Source organism: Cyprinodon tularosa, unplaced genomic scaffold (genome assembly GCF_016077235.1).
Source record: "Cyprinodon tularosa strain WSP-4 unplaced genomic scaffold, ASM1607723v1 ctg733, whole genome shotgun sequence".
Classification (NCBI taxonomy): domain Eukaryota; kingdom Metazoa; phylum Chordata; class Actinopteri; order Cyprinodontiformes; family Cyprinodontidae; genus Cyprinodon; species Cyprinodon tularosa.
The window spans coordinates 213,979-234,184 of record NW_024039489.1 but is presented as its reverse complement, the minus strand read 5'-3'; the positions used below and the strand labels follow the sequence as shown (position 1 = coordinate 234,184).

At 40.3% G+C, this 20,206-nt stretch overlaps 1 protein-coding gene across 4 annotated transcripts in view; it reads right to left on the bottom strand.

Moving 5' to 3' along the window:
• Positions 1-5,267: 5,267 nt before the first annotated feature.
• The window catches only part of LOC119772939 (glutamate receptor 2-like), a 97,905-nt gene continuing 82,966 nt past the window's right edge, over positions 5,268-20,206 (bottom strand). For 2 of the 4 annotated variants that reach the window (XM_038269652.1, XM_038269653.1), the window contains exons 19-20: positions 14,873-15,048; positions 5,555-5,690 (exon numbers count right to left, since the gene is read on the bottom strand). In XM_038269652.1, coding sequence (XP_038125580.1) covers positions 14,878-15,048 — 171 coding nt within the window. In that variant the 3' untranslated portion in view covers positions 5,555-5,690; positions 14,873-14,877. Of the gene's footprint in view, positions 5,691-14,872; positions 15,049-20,206 lie in introns of all 4 variants that reach the window. The other 2 variants (XM_038269654.1, XM_038269656.1) reach the window with 2 other exon arrangements.

Below are 20,206 nucleotides of genomic sequence, written 5' to 3'. Positions count from 1 at the left end.
TCTTAACTTATTTTTTGATCAGCTTTTTTAGTGTCCAAAAACCTAATTTGTATTTTTAAAGTGTGTAAACTATTGATCTCCAGAAAAAAATGGAGGGTTTGTTCATTTTATTGACCTATTATTACTGATTTTTTGTTTAATTTTCTTTACATTATAGCGATTGTATTTGTGAATCAGTAATTACTACCAGACACTTTGGTTAAAGGAGACTATTTTTATGTTTAAATACATTTGGAATTGAAATAATTAGAAATAATCTTTCTCATCCAGGCATCTGTTCTCTAATGTTCCTTTACTTGAACATGAACACATCCTGTATTCATGTTATTGTTTCATCCATTTCCACTACTGGATGATTTTCTGAGGGAGTTTTCCTATTTACAGGTCTGCTCTGTCCTTTCTCTTTGAAACAGATTTAAGGTGGACTTCTCTGTAGTAAATTTCTTTAAAACCTTAAGTGGGGGTAATAATTCAGAATGTGTAAAATTCCACAGGTAAAATTTTCACCAGCAGGTGGAGCCGTTGCACGCAGCTCCAAGCTGACAACAAAAGGTCAAAGCCCCACAGCTCTGGAACTGTTATAGCTGAAGGTCTGAAATTTTCTGCATGTGTGGTTGACATGATGTAGAACAAATATAATACAATAAAACCTGCTTTTTCTCAAGAATGTATTTTTTTACTGCTATTAAAAAAAGACCGATCATTTCCGAGAATAAAAAAACAACTTTGAGTCATGTTTGAACTGATTCAAATTGGTCTGTGTTCTACTCACCGAATTTATATATTAGGAAACTAGAGGGTGTTAGCTTTCAAATAATGTATTGCACATGTATTTGGGCTTACAGCTCCTGAGTTATTTGCTTTTCCATTTGGGTCTGCAAAATAGGCGAGGATTACCCAAAATGAGGTGGATGTTAAGAGGTTATAATGATTCAGGAGAGACTAAAGCAGATTTATCTTCTCTGGATGCATTTTGAATGCAGGACTGATCAAAATTAGCATTTATTTTGAACCATTTTGCAAACAGAAATATATAAATACAGTTAAAGTGTAGCTTCCAATGCTCGGCTGAGCCGGAAATAAATAAAATATTTTGAATCTGACCACCTTCAACTACTAGTTACATTTTCTGGTGGAAAAGAAAAGGAACATTACTGCCCTCTAGTGGACAGAAAGCTTAGCAAAACAGTCTCTACTCTTAAACAAACAACATAAACAATAAAACTGTTCTATAAAGCAGATTTAGAAGTTCTGAACACACAAAAAAACCTGCATTACACACAGAGATCATGTGGAGAGCATGCATGTTTAATATTTACTGTAAATAGTCAGATTACAAACCAAGTATCAACACAATGAGTGTTCATCTGTGAATACAGTCAAAACCCTTATAAGTGACATTTGCATATTAATAACATAAATATAAAGTCATGATACAACAAATTATTTCCGCTCTGTGACCAGAGGCTCACCTAAGGAGAATCAGCATGTCCGTTCCTCATTAACACGCTGCCTGACTAAACAGTTCATTCACCTTTTCTACACTCGGTCAGCCACAGACCTCAGGGTCAGGCTCAGGGATGTCATGTGATCGACCAACGCAGCGCGCAGAAACGTGGAGCAGAAGGAAGATAAATAAAATGAACAGAATCCCCCAGTTTAGGTTCATTAGATCTCAGTTTTCTGGCCTCAGAAGCGTCATAATGAACACCGGTGAACCAGCTGTTATCCTCCTCTGGTGCTGGAATGATCTCCAGTGGTAAATAAACATCCAGTCCAGCACCAGTTAGGATAGTTCATTCAAAGTTCAGCCTTAAATCCAATAAAAAAACTTTGGCATGGATTAAAAATAGGTGATCTGCAGTCTGCTTTCAGTGTTTAGTCCTGTTTCTCTCCTAGAGATATGAGCTCAGCTTTAACTGTGACTCTCTTTCATCCCTTTAAAGCCAATTATTGAGCTAGTTTAGCCTCACCTTCTCTAACATAGAAAGTATTTATAGATCAGTGCTTCTATGTTCTTTTTCTATGTCTGCTTCTGTTTTCTTGAACCCCAGTCGGCCCCAGCAGAAGCTGCCCCTCTGACTCTGGTTCAGCTGGAGGTTTCTCCTCACCAATGTGAACCAGATGTTTTTAATCTTTCTGCTCTGAATGAATCCCTCTTTAGTGGTGAATAGAGGGAAACAGAAAAAAAACAGCAAAACATTTTCTGTTTTGACTAAAAGCTCTGGGGCTAAAACATATGCATGCCGCACTCTTCAGATTTCTCTTCCCTCCAGTTCACCATTCTGCTCTATGCTGAGTTGGTCTAATGCATGACACTGTGTTACTGAACCAGTGTGAGGTGTGGAAACCTTCACTGCTTCCTAATGAGACTCACTCAAATTGCTTTCATGCATAACGATCCTTCCAGATCCAGATTGCACTCTGTCCCAGGCCTTCTGGCAAACATATTCACGTATCCATAAGGAAATATGTTCAAAATGACCCACAAACCGCCTTACACTGAAAACTTACAACTTCACCGCTGAAAAGTGTTTTTTTTTTTTATTTCAATGTTTTAATAGAAAAAAGGAAAACGGAGTCAGCAGTGAACCGTGATGATTTCACATCAGGACATCCTGACGACCGTCTGTGGGCAGAAATGATGTGTGTCCTCTGAGCAGGAGCTGAATCAACGCCCTCGGCTCGTGATCCTCCTGTTTCAGACTTTTGTCACGTTGAAGTTTTTCCTGTGAAGCTTTAAAGCCAACCAAACAGAAAATAAAAAATAAACTACAAAAAAAACCAGGAGAATCCAGTTCTTAAAAAGCATACACTTAGATAACAGGAACAACATTAGTACTGTAATTAATATTGTTTATATTCTTCTAACGGCTATCGTTATCAAACACTAATAAGCAGCCGGTCACAAGGGTTCAGGCCGACAGCCTGATCTGAAGAAAACAAAACTAAAAACAAAAGAGAAGTGACATGCAGATGCTCTCTTCATCCTCCTCGTCATCGTTGGCACCATGGATGCAGTAAAGTTTTCACATTATTTCGTCCTTCTGTCGGCTCAGTTTGGAGGAGCTCTGCTTGCTCCTCGGACTGTTTTGGCACACGGTCCGCTTGGCTTCAGGAGAACTGGTTGGAGGATGGATGGTGTCAGGGTGCAGCCATGTTGCAGTGTGTACTCCATGTACAGTAAACAGTGTGAGTGTGTCCGCTTGTGTTGGTTTTAAAAAAGAGGAGCAACTCCTCTCATATTTACAGAAATAAAATGTTTACTGAGGTGCATGAAGGAAAAACAAAAACCAAGTCCTCTGTGGCTCTGAGGGACTCCCACAGTCACGACCTGTGATGTCATCAGAGCCTAGTCACTAACCGAATGGTTGCAAAGATGCTTTCCCCCCCCTAGATTTCAAAACAACAATAATAATAAAAGATTGAACTCTTCCAGTAAAGTTCAGAATGTACAATAAACTACATCAAATATCATTTTCCATTTTTACGTCTTTATATCTTTCTACTAAAAGCATCAGGACTGTGGTACATTTGCACTGCTCTTCCTCTTCTCATCACTCATTCAATATAGTATCATCTTAAATGCATAAAGTCGATAAAATAAACTCTGTTCTAAAATACTCTACTCTGGTTTCCTGTAGCCTGGTCTGATGGTTGGTCCTGGTTCCCTGGGCTCAGCAAAGCAGGACCCAGACCAGCTACAGGCTCCACCCCCATATAAACCTATCAGCTGATGGGAGGCTTTCTGGTGCAGCAGGGGTTGGCTGAAGGAGAGGCTAAGGACCTGTACAGATTCACAGACATGAAGTCCTAACTTGCAGGTAAGGAAAGGAGGGAGACTTCTGGTGAGAATCGGAGCAATTACAATTAGAAATAGTCCGGCTCTGTCTGCAGAACCAGACTCTTGCTCTCTGGAGGTTCTGGTTATGAGTGAGGACCACGTTTACAGGTTAGAAATCCTCCATCTTTCTTTTTCTGTGAGTCCAGACACCCAGAGGAAGGTGAGAACGTCACGGTGGCTGAAGGTAAGGATGGGAAGCTGTCCAGCTTTTCCCTGAGCTGCTGAAGGCTCCTACCATTGGGAGGCGGTCGCTAGTGAACAGCCTCTGCCGTGTTTTATATGAGGCGTGTCCAGGGATCCACCTGGGGAGTGTTGCTAGAGACGGCCCCGGCTAAACGCTGAAACAAAGATCCTCATAATCAGAACCTGTGTGTAGAACGGGTCAGACTCCTACTGGGCCCATATGTGCCAAAGATTTTCTTAGTGGCATTCATGGACAGAAACTTATAGAAAGACTGGGGTCAAACGTTTATCCTTGTTCTAATAGTGGGATTGGACACGGACAGACTTCCTGCCCTGCAGCGGTTTCTGTGTTCTAGAGAGGAAACTTAAAGTGGTAACGTCTGACTGGTTAGGAATGATGGAGAAGTATGGAGGCAGGAGGGAGGTCTGCTGCGATGAGCTGGAAGGTAAATCTCTGTCTATGTAAAGGCCTTCACCCAGAGAATCCAAACATGACAGTAAGAAAGGTCCTTAGCTTCATCCTCCTCTGCTCCCCATCCTTTCATCAAATCCTCTTTCTTCCCCCATATTGGGGTTTTTCAGGCGTGTCAAACTGGGAAATGATGAGTCAGAACCTGTTGGAGGACCTGTACATCCCTTTAGGCCTGGGGGGGAATGTAGCTCTATGGCTAACCACAGATTAGCCACCAAGCTTCAACAGGTCTTATTTGATTAAAACAGAGTTCTTCATACAGTTAGAATAGAAATTCAGATAAAGTAATGATCCTTGGAAAATGTTTACATGTTTGGTTTCAAACCACAAAAATGTCCTTTTGAAGTAACTGAAAGGATGGATGTTAGTCTGCAGAATCAAGAATGAAATGCTAGAACCTCACCAACAAGAATTATCTTTACATTTCGTTTAAATTTCTAATAATATTGAATTGGACTTAGTTGTTTCTATATGTGGTTTAAAATGAGGATTTACAAGCAAACAGAAGAGAAAAACCGGAACAATCACATCATTATCACAACACGTGGTGATTTTATCAGGACATCAGTTTTTGTTCATGGCACTTCAGCACATTTCAAAGAAGTTCCTGCTTGTATCCCCGCGCTTCCTGATCCCTGATAGCTGTTGTTATTGCATGAACATCGGAAACACTGGTGTTTTCTGTACAAGAGACGCCTCCATGGCAAAAATCTACAAAACAAGTGATATCGGATTTTAAAAAACGGTCCTCTGTGCTTGATTGTTTGCCATGGGTTGGTGCAGAAACAGCCGTCCCTCCCTCCGATCCTCCTGGGATTCCCTATACAAATGTTTATCAGAAGCCAGGAAGGACATCTGCCTAGTTCTTGCAGACCAGACGTAAAGAAGTGAAGAGTTTCAAATGACTAAAATCCCGAATAAAAAGTGGAGCAGGTCGCCCGTCGCCACGGGAAATATGTCTTGTCTTTTTCTTAAAGAGGGAAACCCTCCGCTTCCCTTACAGCAGGGATCGATGAAAGCGCATTGACTGGCTGTAAGGCACTGACTTGTGAGAGGTCATGAGAGGTCAGTCATACTGAGGCTCATGGGTAATCCTGGGCGAAGGTAAGCCACTGGAACACGGCCGTTCTCACTCGTTGACCCAGTGATAGACAGACGAGCTTTGGAGCGCATAGCATCTGTGAATTTCATCTGTTGAGAGACAGAAATAAAAACATTTCACATAATGAAGGCGTTGCAACAGGTGGACGGCTGAAGGTGGAAGTTAGTCTGCTGCAGATGAGATGAAAGCCTGAGTTCTTTTAATCAAAGTTAAAAACCCATGAATTTACAGCTGCCTTTGACTGTTAAACTGTTAACTGAGGTTTCATTAGATTAAGTTTGTGGACCAGCTGTTTTATTTCTTTTACCACCTCCTTTTATTATGTTTTGATCTTATTTATCGTTTAATTTTCTTTCTCTGTTATTGTTTAATTCACATCATTTTCATCATTCTGCTTCATTCTCTCTCTGTTCTCCTATTCTGCAGAATCTGTTAGTTCAATCTCTAACCTTCTGCTCTCTCTGCTTTTCCTCAGAGTAGCTTTGCCTCGTCTGTTCCTGTTTGGCTGTGACGTCATCCTGGAAAAAAACATCAGCTGTGCTGCTTCTATCAACACCCTTGTTAATAGATGTTGGAGATCGGCCTGTTTTCCAGTGTGGTCCTGTTTCTCTGACCGTGACTGAGTGGATGTGCTCTCTTCGTCCTCTGGCATGGGAGCTGCCTTGGAGCTCGTCTGCCTGGCTGTGTGTTTCCTGGACGGGGCCGCCTTTTACAGCTGCTTTTTGTATCTCTGCTTCTGTCTCCTTGAACCCCAGTCGGCCTCGGCAGATGGCCGCTCACACTGAGCCTGGTTCTGCTGGAGGTTTCTTCCTGTTAAAAGGGAGTTTTTCCTCTCCACTGTCGCTACAAGCATGCTTAGTGTGGGGGATTGTATTTGAGTCAATGAGTCAATGCAATCAACTGGTTTTCCTTAGATAGAAAACTTTGTATCAATTTGACTGTATGATCTGGTTGAACTGTAAAGTGCCTTGAGATGACATGTGTTGTGAATTTGGCTCTATATAAATAAACTGAATTGAATTGAATAAAGCACTTTAAATTATTTTTGTAAGGAACTATGCAATGTAAATTAAATCTCATTGCCTTGCTTTGCCTTCAGAACTAATTTTTGGTTTTGATAAAAATGTCATCTTCTGAAGCTGATTTTCTGTGTACAATTCTATTCAGTTTATTTCTATAGCTCCAATTCACAACACACGTCATCTCAAGGTACTTTCCAGTTCACCAGATCATCCAGTCAGATTGATTCAAAGTTTTCTATCTAAGGAAAACCAGTTGATTGCATTGACTCATTGACTCTTCAGCAATCCCTCACACTAAGCATGCCTGTAGCGACAGTGGAGAGGAAAACTCCTTTTTAACAGGAAGAAACCTCCAGCAGAACCAGGCTCAGTGTGAGCGGCCATCTACTGAGGCCGACTGGGGTTCAAGGAGACAGAAGCAGAGATAGAAAAAGCAAGCAGAGATACAAAAAGCAGTGTACAGTGTTCAAGAGGTGCAAACACACTGGAAATACATACAAAAGTAACAAACAAAAAAAATTATGCAAACACAAAAATGAGGCAAACAATCAATACAATCAGTTGGGTTTCCTTAGACGAATAAATTGTTAACCAATGATTGAAATGCCTTAGCAAAGTGCCTTGAGATAACATGTGATGTGAATTGGAGCTAAATAGATACACTGAAGTTGTCTGGCAAGAAAAACAAAAATTAGACTAGCATACAAAGGAAAAAATACTGTAATAACAGAGAATACAGAGAAACGCAGGGCAACTGCAAACATATAAATGATGCTAATCCATCATGCTGGGGGTGCTGGTGCCTATCTCCATCAACCTATGGGCGAGAGGCGGGGTCCACCCTGGACAGGTCACCACTCCATCGCAGGACAATACAGAGACAAACAACCATTCACACTCACACCTAAGGAGAATCTAGAGAAGCCAATTAACCTAACAGTCATGGTTTTGGACTGCGGGAGGAAGCAGGAGTACCCGGAGAGAACCCACGCATGCTCAGGGAGAACATGCAAAATCCATGCAAAAGGACTCAGGGCTTGGAATCGAACCCAGAACCTTCTTGCTGCAAGGCAGCAGTGCTACCCACTGAGCAGCCACAAAACACATGCAAATGAAAAAATGCTGCAATCAGAGAGAATCGAGAGAAAAAATATGCAAACATTGTGTAAACAGAAATCCTGCAAATAGCAAACAATTCGGAAATTTATGAAAGCTGGAGACTAGAAGATGTGGAAGGATATTTTTCCTTGAAATCAAATATTTTGAGTGTGGCTTTTCTCTGCATAAATAGGGGTGATTGTTAGGAAGTCTTGTACCAGTCTGTAGGCTGGAATTAGACTATCTGATGTTCATGCCGTGAACGGGAGACCTGGTCTGAGTGTTTATCTGGAGAAATGTATGTCTTTGATGAACTGTGTTTTTTCTTGGGAATAACCAAATGTTTGTGTGTGAGAAAGTTCTTTATGTAGGGGTGGGATAGTTCCAAGGTAGAGTGGGTGTATTGGGAGTTTTTACAAGAAAGGCCTTTTTCTCAGCTTCCTAACTTCACAGAGAAAATTATAAACTGACATAGGACCAGACTCTTGGTAAAGACATAAATGTGATTCTCAGGCAGATTTAAAAAGGTTAAAAGAGTTTGAAAAAACAGTCAAATGAAAATGTACCTTTTCTTTGCCAGGTCTGGTCTGTGGACATTCATCCAGTCGTTTTTAGACAGATTTTGTGCCAGGCCAATTTTTTTGTGCTTCCAGTACTTATTGTATTTGCTACACAACCCTTTTGCACCCATCGGCCGCTGTACTTTAATAATAAAAAACATAAGGCCAGAGAGTGCTGTAAAAGTGATTAAAAAACCCAAGCTGTGCTAATAGTGACAAAATGTGCTTTAAAGGTAACAGTGGAGAATGTTCTTTTTCCAAGTGGATCATCTATATAAGTGGTCCTCCTAATTGTCAATAATTCTGGTGAAATGTTTAAGTAAGGCCGTCTTATGTGTTTGTCCCCATTTTTACTTACTAGTGGTGAGTCTGGCATAGTGGAAAAATGGCAAATCTTCTTATGCTTAGTGTGAGGGATTGTGTTTGAGTCAATGAGTCGATGAAACCAACTGTTTTCCTTAGATAAAAAAAAACAGTGACATGCTGTGAGCTGGCGCTACAGAAATAAACTGAATTGATCTGAATAAAAAATTTTGGAAACAACATTTCAAACATTTCAAGCAGAGAAATGGGCTCATGAATGCTTTTGCACACGTTTAATAGGCTCTCTGGAGCGGGTACAGGGTTGTGCTCGTTGGTTGTTCTCATGCAAGAGAATGTATGAGTCACTTTCTGCTCGTGCACGCTTTGTTTAAAAGTTGCTGTTTGCATCGCTCATACAAACTAACTGTGTCAGAACGTCCGCCCTAACCCCTTAATCCCTCCATCATCATATAGAGCAGGAACTATATAGTGAACTCAGTTAACTGGCCGTTTAGACGGATTATCACTGCTTTTTGCTCCGTTCATCACGTAACTTCTCCTCCACTGTGAGATGCCTGCGCCATCTTTGTTATTAGTTGCCGCTGTTGGGTAGCGACACCCTATGGTGACCAGCGGACCACTGCGACAGCAAATCCCATAATGCTTTGCAAGGAAAGTTCTCCACGCAAAACATTCTGCGAAATATCTGCCTCTTCTGACGCCTTTGTTTTCTTCTCATACACTTCCTAGACACTTTTTCTCTTACGACCCTCGGCCATTTTCAAAGTGGTGAGAAAGGTGAGCTTCAGTGACTGTCTGAAACCGTAGCTCACCACAGATATATGCCTGAAAGTGCGCAGAAAAAGATAGCTAACAGGACGACCACGTAGGACGGCCTTATGTAAGGGCCATACGCTTTCCTTTAATAGAAATTTAGAACCAGGTTGAATAGAACCAGATCTGGGAACTACATAAATAAACTGAACTGAAATCAGTTGAATTCAACCTTAAGAATGAATTAGACTTTTCCATCATCCAATAGATGCATGGATGTATTTAACTTTGCAAAGATTTCAAGTATGAAAGATGCGTTATAACGTTAATGAAGAGCTTCATCATTGTTTGCAGCATATTCCATTATATGGTTTTTTAACCAGAGGCTGTCCAAAAAGAGATTTGGACACTTTCAAAGTATTACAACAATTGAATTAAAACCTTAGACTTCTTAGAATTATTTATTTTAGTAGTTTAATTCTTAAATAAGTTTTGGAGATAAAATGATATTAATTGCAAAAAAAAAAAAAAAAAGATAAATTATTTTTTAATTGAGAAAGGAAAACATTTCTAGAATATACTGCTCTTTCCTTCTTGTTAGCTTCTCCTAAACTTAGAGTAAATTTTATTGCCATTTTATTACATAAAACGAAATTTTAATACAGCTTCCTGGCAGTGAATGCGCATCAGCTTGGTAGTGAAAATGAACATTTCCATTTATCCTTTTAACTGCTTATCAGATATAAAACTGGATACAGTATAGTGTATATAAGCACACTTATTCTTACCATAAACACAGTTCTAAATTAATTTAAATAACATGAAATGTCAAAGTTGACATTTATTTTAAAAAGCTAACGTCACTAGCTGCTGTTTGTTTTGTTGTGAAACTGATTAGAGTGCAGCTGCCTGCTAGCTAGAGTTTGGTCCTCTGCTCTCAGCTTTGCAATCTTTTACATTACAAAGCAGATTATGAATATAACATAAATCTAGTAAATGTACTGGTAGCAATATAGCTTAAATCGCTTCAGCTGCTTTCCCACTGAAATTATCGGGTGAAGGGTAGTGACATTTCACTCTGGGTAAAAAAATGAGGTTGAAGCCCCGCAGGCAGCTGTGTGGTTTTTGCCTCCCATAGCCACATGCCCGGTGAACTCATCATGATGTTATCAATGCGACAGAAATCAGGAAAGTAGACAACGGAGAACAACATGGAAGGGGGCCAGGGCATAGCCAGTGCACTGTTTCGCTATTTTGTCCACCCGGATCTCTCTTGCCAATGTGCACCATGTTTATCAAATGCAACCAAGCCCTTCATTCCCCCTTCCAACCCCACTAAGCATCACCTTTGCACCAGCAGTTAACATGCACCAGCATAAAAAGCATGAGAATGGGTATATGTATTCACATTCAGAAATGCACTAAATTAAAAGTACTTAAATCATTTGGAGCAGGTGAAGTTAAAAACAACTAGACCCCTAAAAATACTTTCACTCTATATTTATATATCATACGGAGTGAAGTAATTGTACTTATTTTGAAATCAGTTTTTTTTAAATGACATTCAATTTATAATTGAAATGTATTCCTTATTATTCCATGAGAAAATACATTATTAAATTAGTCATTTTATAATTTAACGGTATACTGTAATGTTTGAATAAATATTTAAAAAGCACTTTCCAAAAATTAATATCTACAACATTCAGTGTACATGTATTTATTTTTAATGAAACATTGTTGTTCTTCATCTATTCCAGGGATCGGTAGCCCAGACACGGGCAGCCCCTTGCTCCCCCCTGTCTGCCTTACCCTGCCTCTCCCTGCCTGCCTTACCTTGCTTCCCCCTGCCTGCCTTACCTTGCCTCCCCCTACCTGCCTTACCTTGCTTCCCCCTGTCTGCCTTACCCAGCCTCCCCCTGCCTGCCTTACCTTGCTTCCCCCCGCCTGCCTTACCTTGCTTCCCCCTGCCTGCCTTACCTTGCTTCCCCCCGCCTGAGTTACCTCTCAATCTGTGCCTTGGCTCACCAAGCACTTCCACCGAACTGGATGCCTTTGCAACCTAACTTCCTTGGTGTAGCGCTGGAAATACTCTCCTATTTAATAGATCTGGGAATAAGGGGGGATTTTATCAAAGCTCCATTTCTGCTACACTGCAATGTTTCGTAAAGTTTGTCAGCTGTTGTACCACCGATAACAAAACATGGAACTTGTTTTGCAAATGTCAAGGACTCCACTACTACTGTAAAGTGAGAACTAAACTTAGGAAATTTGATCTTGATTTTCCTCTGCTTAGAGTATAAGCTTATTTCCAAGAGACAAAATTAAAAAGAACTGTAAGAAGAAGATAGTCCCAGGAAGCTGAAGAAGCCCTGCAAAACAATGTCAGAGAATTGTGGACAGGGGTAAAGAAGACCAGAGGCTTCAAGGAAAAAAAATTATCAGACATAAACTCTGGACAAATCCAATTAACTGAATCCATTCTTCAACAATTGATTCAATTCTTCCCTCGCCCTTCAACCTGTCTGTCTCTAGAAGTCCAGTAAAGACTCAACTGGAGAGACTGAATGGTAATCACTCAGCAGGTCCTGATGATGTGAGCCCCAGTGTCCTGAAGGCCTGTGCAGAGCAGCTCTGTGGGATTCTACAGCACCTCTTCTTCCTTAGTCTGAACCTGTGGACAGGTCCAGTGATGTGGAAGACATCCTGCCTTGGTTCAATGCCAAAGAAGACTCAGCCAACAGTCCTCAGTGACTGGTGACCTGTTGCCCTGACAACCCACATCATGAAAGTCCTAGAGAGACTTCTGTTGGTTCACCTCAGCAAACTCTCAGGACCCCCTGCAGTTTGCTTATCGCCATGGAGATGGAGTAGATGATGCCATCATAAACCTGCTCTTTCTAGACGAGGCAGAGAGCACTGTGAGGATCATGTTTATTGATTTCTCCAGAACATTACTTTTTAAATCACAAATAAATCTGGCATCAGAACATATGCAATATTGCACAAACTAGAAAATAATTTTGTGTTACCCCTTATTTAGATAAACATTTGAAGTAAAACCTGCTATTTTACCTTATTTCTTATTTAATTTGTTCTCCACAGGTTAAATCTTCTCCATCATCACCTCTGGTGCCTCACCTTCCTCAGATTAATGTGTTTATGCTGTTGTCTCTACCCTACCACTGCAAAAAATCTGAATCTAGATAAGTCATTTTTTCTTAAAATAAGTGCATTTGTTCTTGGATTGAGGAGGTAAAAGAGACATTTTGCCAATGGAACAAGACAACTTACACTTAAAATAAGAAAATACAATTGCACTGTCTTATTTCAAGTGCATATTATCTAATTATCTTATTTTAAGAGTAAAATTACTCATTCCATTGGCAAACGTTCTCATTTACCTGCTCAAATTAAGGGTGAATACACTCAATTTAATAATTTTTTTACTTATTTCTAGATCGTTTTTGCTGTGCAAGACTGCTGGTTAAAACCTCCACCTTCTACCCCATGGAGAGAGGTCCTTGCTCCGTCTCTCTATCAGTTTTTGGGGCAAAACAGAGAAATGTTGATAGAAGACTTTGTAAAAGGTGTCTCATTGGGAAAGTTCCCCAACAGAACCGCTGCTGTCTATAAAGGACCAATGCAACAACAGCTGGACAGTTTTGAAGCTATTCCTCCTACCATCAATGGTGTCATCATTAGTGATGCGCCGATTCCATTTTGTGGCCCCGATACTGATACCTGGCTGTGCAGTATCGGCCGATACCGATAGCATACTAAAACCAGTTGAAATTAATGTGTGTGTATATATGAAGAATTGCATACCACCTGGATGTAAAATAATTGCCATCATGGCTTTGTCAAGCTGCTGCCTACCTTTGTGAAGCAGGAAAAAGACTAATACAAAGTGAATCCAGGAGAACTTTTTATTGCCTACCTGGAATGGGTGACAGTAGTTGAATAAACTGTTGGCTCTCAAAATGGTATCAGTGCCCTATTTGTTGGTACTCGCGGATACCAATACCACGGTTTTAGTAGTGGATCGGGGCCCTGCCTGATACTGATATCAGTATCGGTGCAACCGATAGGAGGAGCCATTAGCAAAGATTTGAACCTGGAATGGCTAAAGCCTCTGAAGGCTAGTTAAATCCGGTCTTTAAACATTAAAAAGACCATCCATAGTTACTGGACATTTTTGGTGTTTCATCTATTAGAAAGGAGAGGATGGTCACTGTTCGCCATGGCAGCAGCACCAATCTGCCCTCAGAATCCAGCTCCCATCCTGACTCCCGTTTGTATAGATACTGTACACCCTGACCATTGCAGGGCTAACAGTGGTCAGCACCCGTCAGGGCTCTAAATCCCCCCCGAGGCAGGAGCCGTCTGTGAAAACAGCACGTAGTCAAATCTGTCTGAAAATATAAAGACCTGCAAAGAAGAAGTGGTCCAAACCTCACCCACAGCAACAAAAAAAGACAGTTAGCACAGATGGTTAAAAGCTTTTTGCAAATCAACATTTTCCCAAGCGTACATCTTGATTTGAATAGCTTTTCTTTCTACCCTAATCAAAAATTTGTATTTCAACTTTCTTTTTTATTATGTATTCAGTCTATCTTTGTCTTATTTTTGTTGGTCTGTGATAATTATATGGTTGAATATTAACTGCGTTTAACGGATGTTTCTCTTTGTGTCGACCTTTAATCATTTAGTTAAAAGAGGATGATTGGCTATAAACTAAGGAAAGTGACGGAGAAAAGAAATCACAAAGGATCAGGGAGCAAGGGTAAAGAGAATAAAAGGGGGGGAGGTGAAAAAAACAATACAGGGTAAAAGAGGAGAAGGAAGAAAGGATCAAGGAACATACAGGAGAGAAAGAAGGAATAAAGTCAGAGGAATAAAGGGAGATGGAAGAAGTGAGGAAAAGCTTCAGGATAAGGAGTAAACAAACGGCAGGAAGATCACAGCCATACACAGATTTGACCTTTAATCTCTTTTTTATGCCACTGCTTCTATTATGTTTTTTCTTTATTTCTTTGCAATAAGTTTCCCATCAGGGACCAAAATACTGGAGTTCATCGTATCATAACTTTATTTATTATGGTAAATAAATCCAGGACTAACGGCAGCCATCTTCAGTGGCAAATCCAGTCCCAATGCTGTGAAGATAATCCAGAGACAAAGATTTACTGGTAGTTTAATAGAGCAGGTCTAAATTATAAAGCTCTATAGTCCAGTTTCTAGCTTTGTTTCTTAATAAAGTAATAGGGAAAACATGACAGTAGTACTGTAGACAGTACTAGTTTTCCTCTTCAAAGCAAAAATATGTATTTTTTAATCTCTTTATTCACAGTTCAACTTTGTGTCTTTTTAAAATATCTTCTAGAAAAAGGTCTAAGTTTTGCTAAAGTGCATCTGAAGATGCCCTGCTGCTCAGGGCGGGGCTGGCAGGTTAAACCTGGTCTATGGCTGTGAGGGGAGCAAAGTTTTAGCTGTCAATCATCACTCTCCTACCCGTGTTAGATCTTGACGCTCTCAATGCCGTAAACGTTGTAGCCTTCTTTATAGGTGGCGTAGTTTGGCTGGTGGCTGGGAGACAGCAGGTTGTAGTTGGGGGCATGTTGAGGAGAAGACAGAGTGTGTGTGTAGTTCCCTGTATGCTGGGGTGATGAGAAGGTGTTGGCTGCCACCTTTACAACAAAAATAAAGTCAGCGTTATTGCTTCATCGATTTCCCTTGTAGAACATTTAATCTTCAGCTGAGAGACTATTGTTAGTTTTTATTAAAGGAGAATTATAAAAAACGACCTGTTGGAAGAAAAACCTCCACATTTTCTGAAGATGTTTTCCAAATCCAAGAACCTTTTAATGTTTTAAACCCAATCTAACATTTTTAGCTCTCTGGGTTCAGGGTGAAGAACACCATGAATGGATAAAAACATCCAGAGCCACTTAGCTGAGATGACTCTAAGGCAAAACTATGGTGGCCGCGAGGATCAAACGCACTGCAAATGCATAAACACGCAGGAAACACAGCAATGAGACAAGACACATGCAAAAGGAAAATGCTGCAATGACAGAACATAGTGGCAGAGCTGTCAAAGTCTCACACAACCAGTCAGACAAACATGCATTCAGCTGACATTTGTCGATCCAAACGTTATAATAACAAAGGCCTTAGAGGCTGAAAGTGATCCGTTCACTGCCCTGTCCATCAAGGGTACAGAGTCACTTTGTATGCCTCTACCAAAAAGATCCAACTCCGTTTGATCCTGATGAAATAAAGCTATGAAGTTCAAGGGTGAATCCCAAACTGCACCCTAAGCACTAACAGTCTCACTTACAGTTGTGGAAGGCGCCTTGATTAAAGGAGGGGGGGCATAAACGAGAATGGAACGGTAACAATGACTATTTAAGGGCTGGACCGTTCACTCGCCCTACCTACTACGTGTTCTGGGATGGCCTTTAAAGTCGTAGGGAAGTCATATTTAAATGTCAAATCATTCTGGCTTAAACATGGCTTTATCAGACGATATTGTCCGAAAAGTTAGAAAATTTCTATTTAAAAAATATTTCTGTTTTAAAATCTGTGTTTTTTTCTTCATTATCTTCTGCAGGCCAGTTAGTTCTATGTCAGCCTGAACACCTAAATTCAGCCAATCATATATCAACGGTCACCTGTCAATCAAATGTTTTCGGTCATAGCATCTTGGTTCATATGTCACAGCTAATATACGCAACAGTTGAAATCAGAATCCTTTCCTTTCCCATTGAGTTGCATCCCAGTGTTCACGGGGATGGACGTCTGTGTCTTCGGCAGGCGTAGAGCTAACAGAACTGGCAGCGTTGCGAGGCAAGTGCTCAAACATGTACGGCAGGAAGCCTTCTACACCAAACCAAGCTTCTGCCGCCCTGGCGTCCTCTTCCACAACATCTTAGTCCCCGCTTTCCTCCTCTAAATAAAAAATGGATGACGGAGGAGACTCATCCACGACCTCCGAAACTAAACTCTCCTCCTCTTGCATGTTTCCTCTGTCCATAGCGTTCCTTGACAGCGTCGTTTCTAAGTCACCAATTTAGTGCTACTTGGTCCCAATGGTATTTTCCATTGGGAACCTGCTAGCACTAAGTTGCTAACTAGTTAGCAAGATGCTTCCCACAAACCGGCCACAACAAAAACTTGCTTTTGTGAACCTTTCGCCTCAACAATCCCGCCCTCTTGATAATCGACCAATCACATTCACTTTATCCACTTGTATAAAGTCGGAGACCACTCGGGAGAATTCGGAAATGCAATGGTTGGAACAGCCGCTTCCCTACCACTTTAAGGGCTGGACGATCCACTCACTCTACCCACTACATGGTCTGTGATGGCCCTTAATGTGGCGGACCCTCCATGGGAACACACAAACTGAGGGTTAGTGCTCAGGGTTAGTGTTTAGGGGCTGGTTTTGTTATCGGGCCCTTGTGTCAGAGAGCTGAGATAAACAGACGGGGCTCCATCTTCTGGTGGTACCCCTAACCAACCAGAGAGCCAGATAGTGGCCACTGATGCAGCTACTAAATGTGTGCCCACGCTGCCGACCATTCTTTAACACCTCGTGGAAAACCAACAGCTCTTGGCATGAGGCTTAAAAGCATTGCTAACACCAGCAGCACTGTTAGCAAACACATTAACACGTCTCTATTCACTTCGCAGTGACATCAGAATGCTTCCTGAGCTTTGGCTCCAGTTTTAAGGAACTCCAACAGTCAGACTGTTTTTCAAGCACAACTCAAGTTTTATCTCCCTTAAAATCAAAGATCTTCTTGCTCCTTTTGATGTTGGACTTTTCCACACTCGATCGCTTGCATTGCTTCGGCTTGTTAACTAATTGTACACAGTCTCAGTGACGTACTCCCAGTCACATGATGACATTATAAATAATATAAACACACTGCTTCCCTGTGTGAAAACATGGACAGACCTATGGAAATCAGTCAAGAGAAAAGTTGACCTTGTTGGGGACAATTTTCAGATGCCTTCAGCTGCAGGATTCATCTGTTGTAACATATCGCCTGGTCCTTTGTCCCAGAGATGAACATGTTTACATGTAAAATATTGAATCAACCTCAGAATAACAGCAACAGACCTTTTAATGATGAAGATGGCCCAAATGTGGCTCAGAGAAGAGAAGCCACTAGATGACAATTTAGCCATGAGGCTAATCTGTATTAGAAGGATAAAAGTAGGAGCTTAAGAACCAGAGATGATCTTCCCAATTGTGAAACACGGAGGTGGCAGCATCATGTTAAGAGAGCTTTGGCTGGAGGAGGTACTTTACAAAAATGTATCACGAGGAAAGATTATGTCGGAATATTGATAATGACCCTGAAAACACTTCTAGATTAATAACAAAGTAACTTATGGACACTGAGGTCAGTGTTATGCAGTTAAAATACAAACCTGACTTAAATTACACTAGTCCTGATAATAGGAATGTTCTAGCAAAGCATTGTGAGAAGCATGAAAATCAGCCACCACCCATCACTTCTAAAAACACAAACACCAAACCCAGTTCAGAAGGTTATTCTACAGAATGACAGAGGAAATGTGTGCAAAACAAATCTGTTATATATATGTAAGTATGCGGTAAAATCAATGTCAATAACAATATTTGCTGAGGTATCTGAATTTGTAAATTTAAGTTAATTAAAGTGTATAAATGTAATATTTGTATTTGTTTCATTTTAATAACTCATAAGTTTAGAAGTTATAACTTTGCAGTACCGATCACAAATGTACACAATGGATTATCGGGTCTTTTTACACAAACATCTCGATAAACTGTAAAATGGTAAAAAAAAATTAATCAACAATATATCTGAATATAATCTGTGAAATAAATGATAAAAATGAATAAAGTTGAATCATTGTCAACAGGTAATAAATAAATTAAAAACCTCAGTCTTGATCTTAAGCAAACTGTGCATACCTGTGCAGATTTATTGTATGAACTTCATCGAACCTGAGCTACCTCTTAAGTTCAACCAAAATTCTTGAAATTTAGCATGTGCTCATTTTTTATATGTTGGAACATTTTAGAAAGTCAGAACAAAAAAAATCTTAACTTTATTTTTTTTGTGCCTTATATAAGGACCACCCTAATGCACAAGTCTATAACCCTCAATGATGTCATTACACTCCTCACCAGTTGGTTGCCTTATTGCATCGGAAAGTTTAAAACAGAACCATCAATGTCAGGTTATATCTCTGCTAAAATATCGGCTCAATCCGAATACCTCAAATTGGTAAGGACAAAGACTGCTATATGGTCACCACAACAGGTCCCATTTGAATAATGAAGGCAGATAGAAAGGAGCTAGGAAGAGGAAGCATGATGCTTCCTAGGGCTGTTGGAGTTAGCGTAGGGACCTTCTGATATCCATTGCCTTCGCAGGGAGCTACCTTGCAAAGGCAAGGTTTGATACAAATACATTTTCTCTTCCTTTTTTCTGTGACACGTAATAACATTCTCACCTTCATATGTTTTGGGTTTTATAAAGGAGAGAGATTCAGATGATCACTTCATTTGAGTACCTTTGATTTTTTACAGCTCTTTTCCTAAATGTTTACAATTTGACCAGCATCCATATGGCTGAATGCTGTCTGGATTCAGCACAGCAATCAGGAGCTCTTTTCCTACCCTGGATAGAGTTCTCACTGTAGACCCCAGGAATGAAAGATTTTTTCCAAGCACTAAGCTCACTTAGCTGATTGCTCCTTCCTGTGTTTCCAAAAAGGCCAAAGTAAATAACCCAGTCCTTCTTTTCACTGTAGACAAGCCATGATCTGCTTCTCTGTTCTCCATTTTTCATTTGGATGAAATAATAGCTGCATGAATCATGACAGCAGACAAGATAGAGGAGAGCAGGAGGCGGGGTTACCAATCTACTTGCTCTGGAGAGCAGAGTTCGCTGCTTTTAGATGTTGTCTCCAAAGTCTCCAGTAGCAGAAAAAAGTCGCTAGATTTGGCGCTAGGAGCTTTTTAGAAATCAAAGTTCTAGAGGGGTCTGAAAAGTGGCTAAATATAGCGACTAAAGCGCTAAGTTAGCAACACTGCTCTTTGCATGGTTTGTTTTCAAATGGTTTGCTGCTGTCTGTTTGGACCTTTCTGAACATGTGCAGCAAATGGACTGATCCAATATGGTGGACACTGAAGGGGGGGGCTGAGACACACCTAATATTATCAGCGTTCTGATGGCTTCTTAGCGAAAGGATTTTTATCAAAAACATAATTAATGTGCACAAATGAGGAATAGTTGTATTAACCATACATGTGAACAGAGTTTTAAGGGGCGCCCAGGTAGTTGGGGCCCTTGGCAATTGCCTAGTATTGCTTAATGGTAAATCCCCCCTGGGTGCATTACTGCCACCAACTGGTAAGGAGTGTAACAGTTCTATCAGGGTTGCAGATTTGTATCGCTGGATTTGTGATTGCTACTTGCATTGTTGTAAAAGTGTAACTTCTTAACTTGTATTCTAACAGGTAATATATTTGATTTCACATATATGTACAATCAGAAACAAATAAAAATCTTACATTTATACTTTCATTGAATTGGATTGTAAATATTCAGACACCTAAGCATATGTTTTCATATCCTACCTATAGTTAGTTTATTTTTCTACTCTATGTAAATATCCAGCTTGTTTATATTTTGTTTATTTAGAGTTTTGGAGAAATTGTACACTTTCTCATTGTCTCATTGTCTACATTTGACCTCATCCAGTCAGATTGATTCAAAGTTTTCTATCTAAGGAAAACCAGCTGATTGCATCGACTCATTGACTCTTCAGCAATCCCTC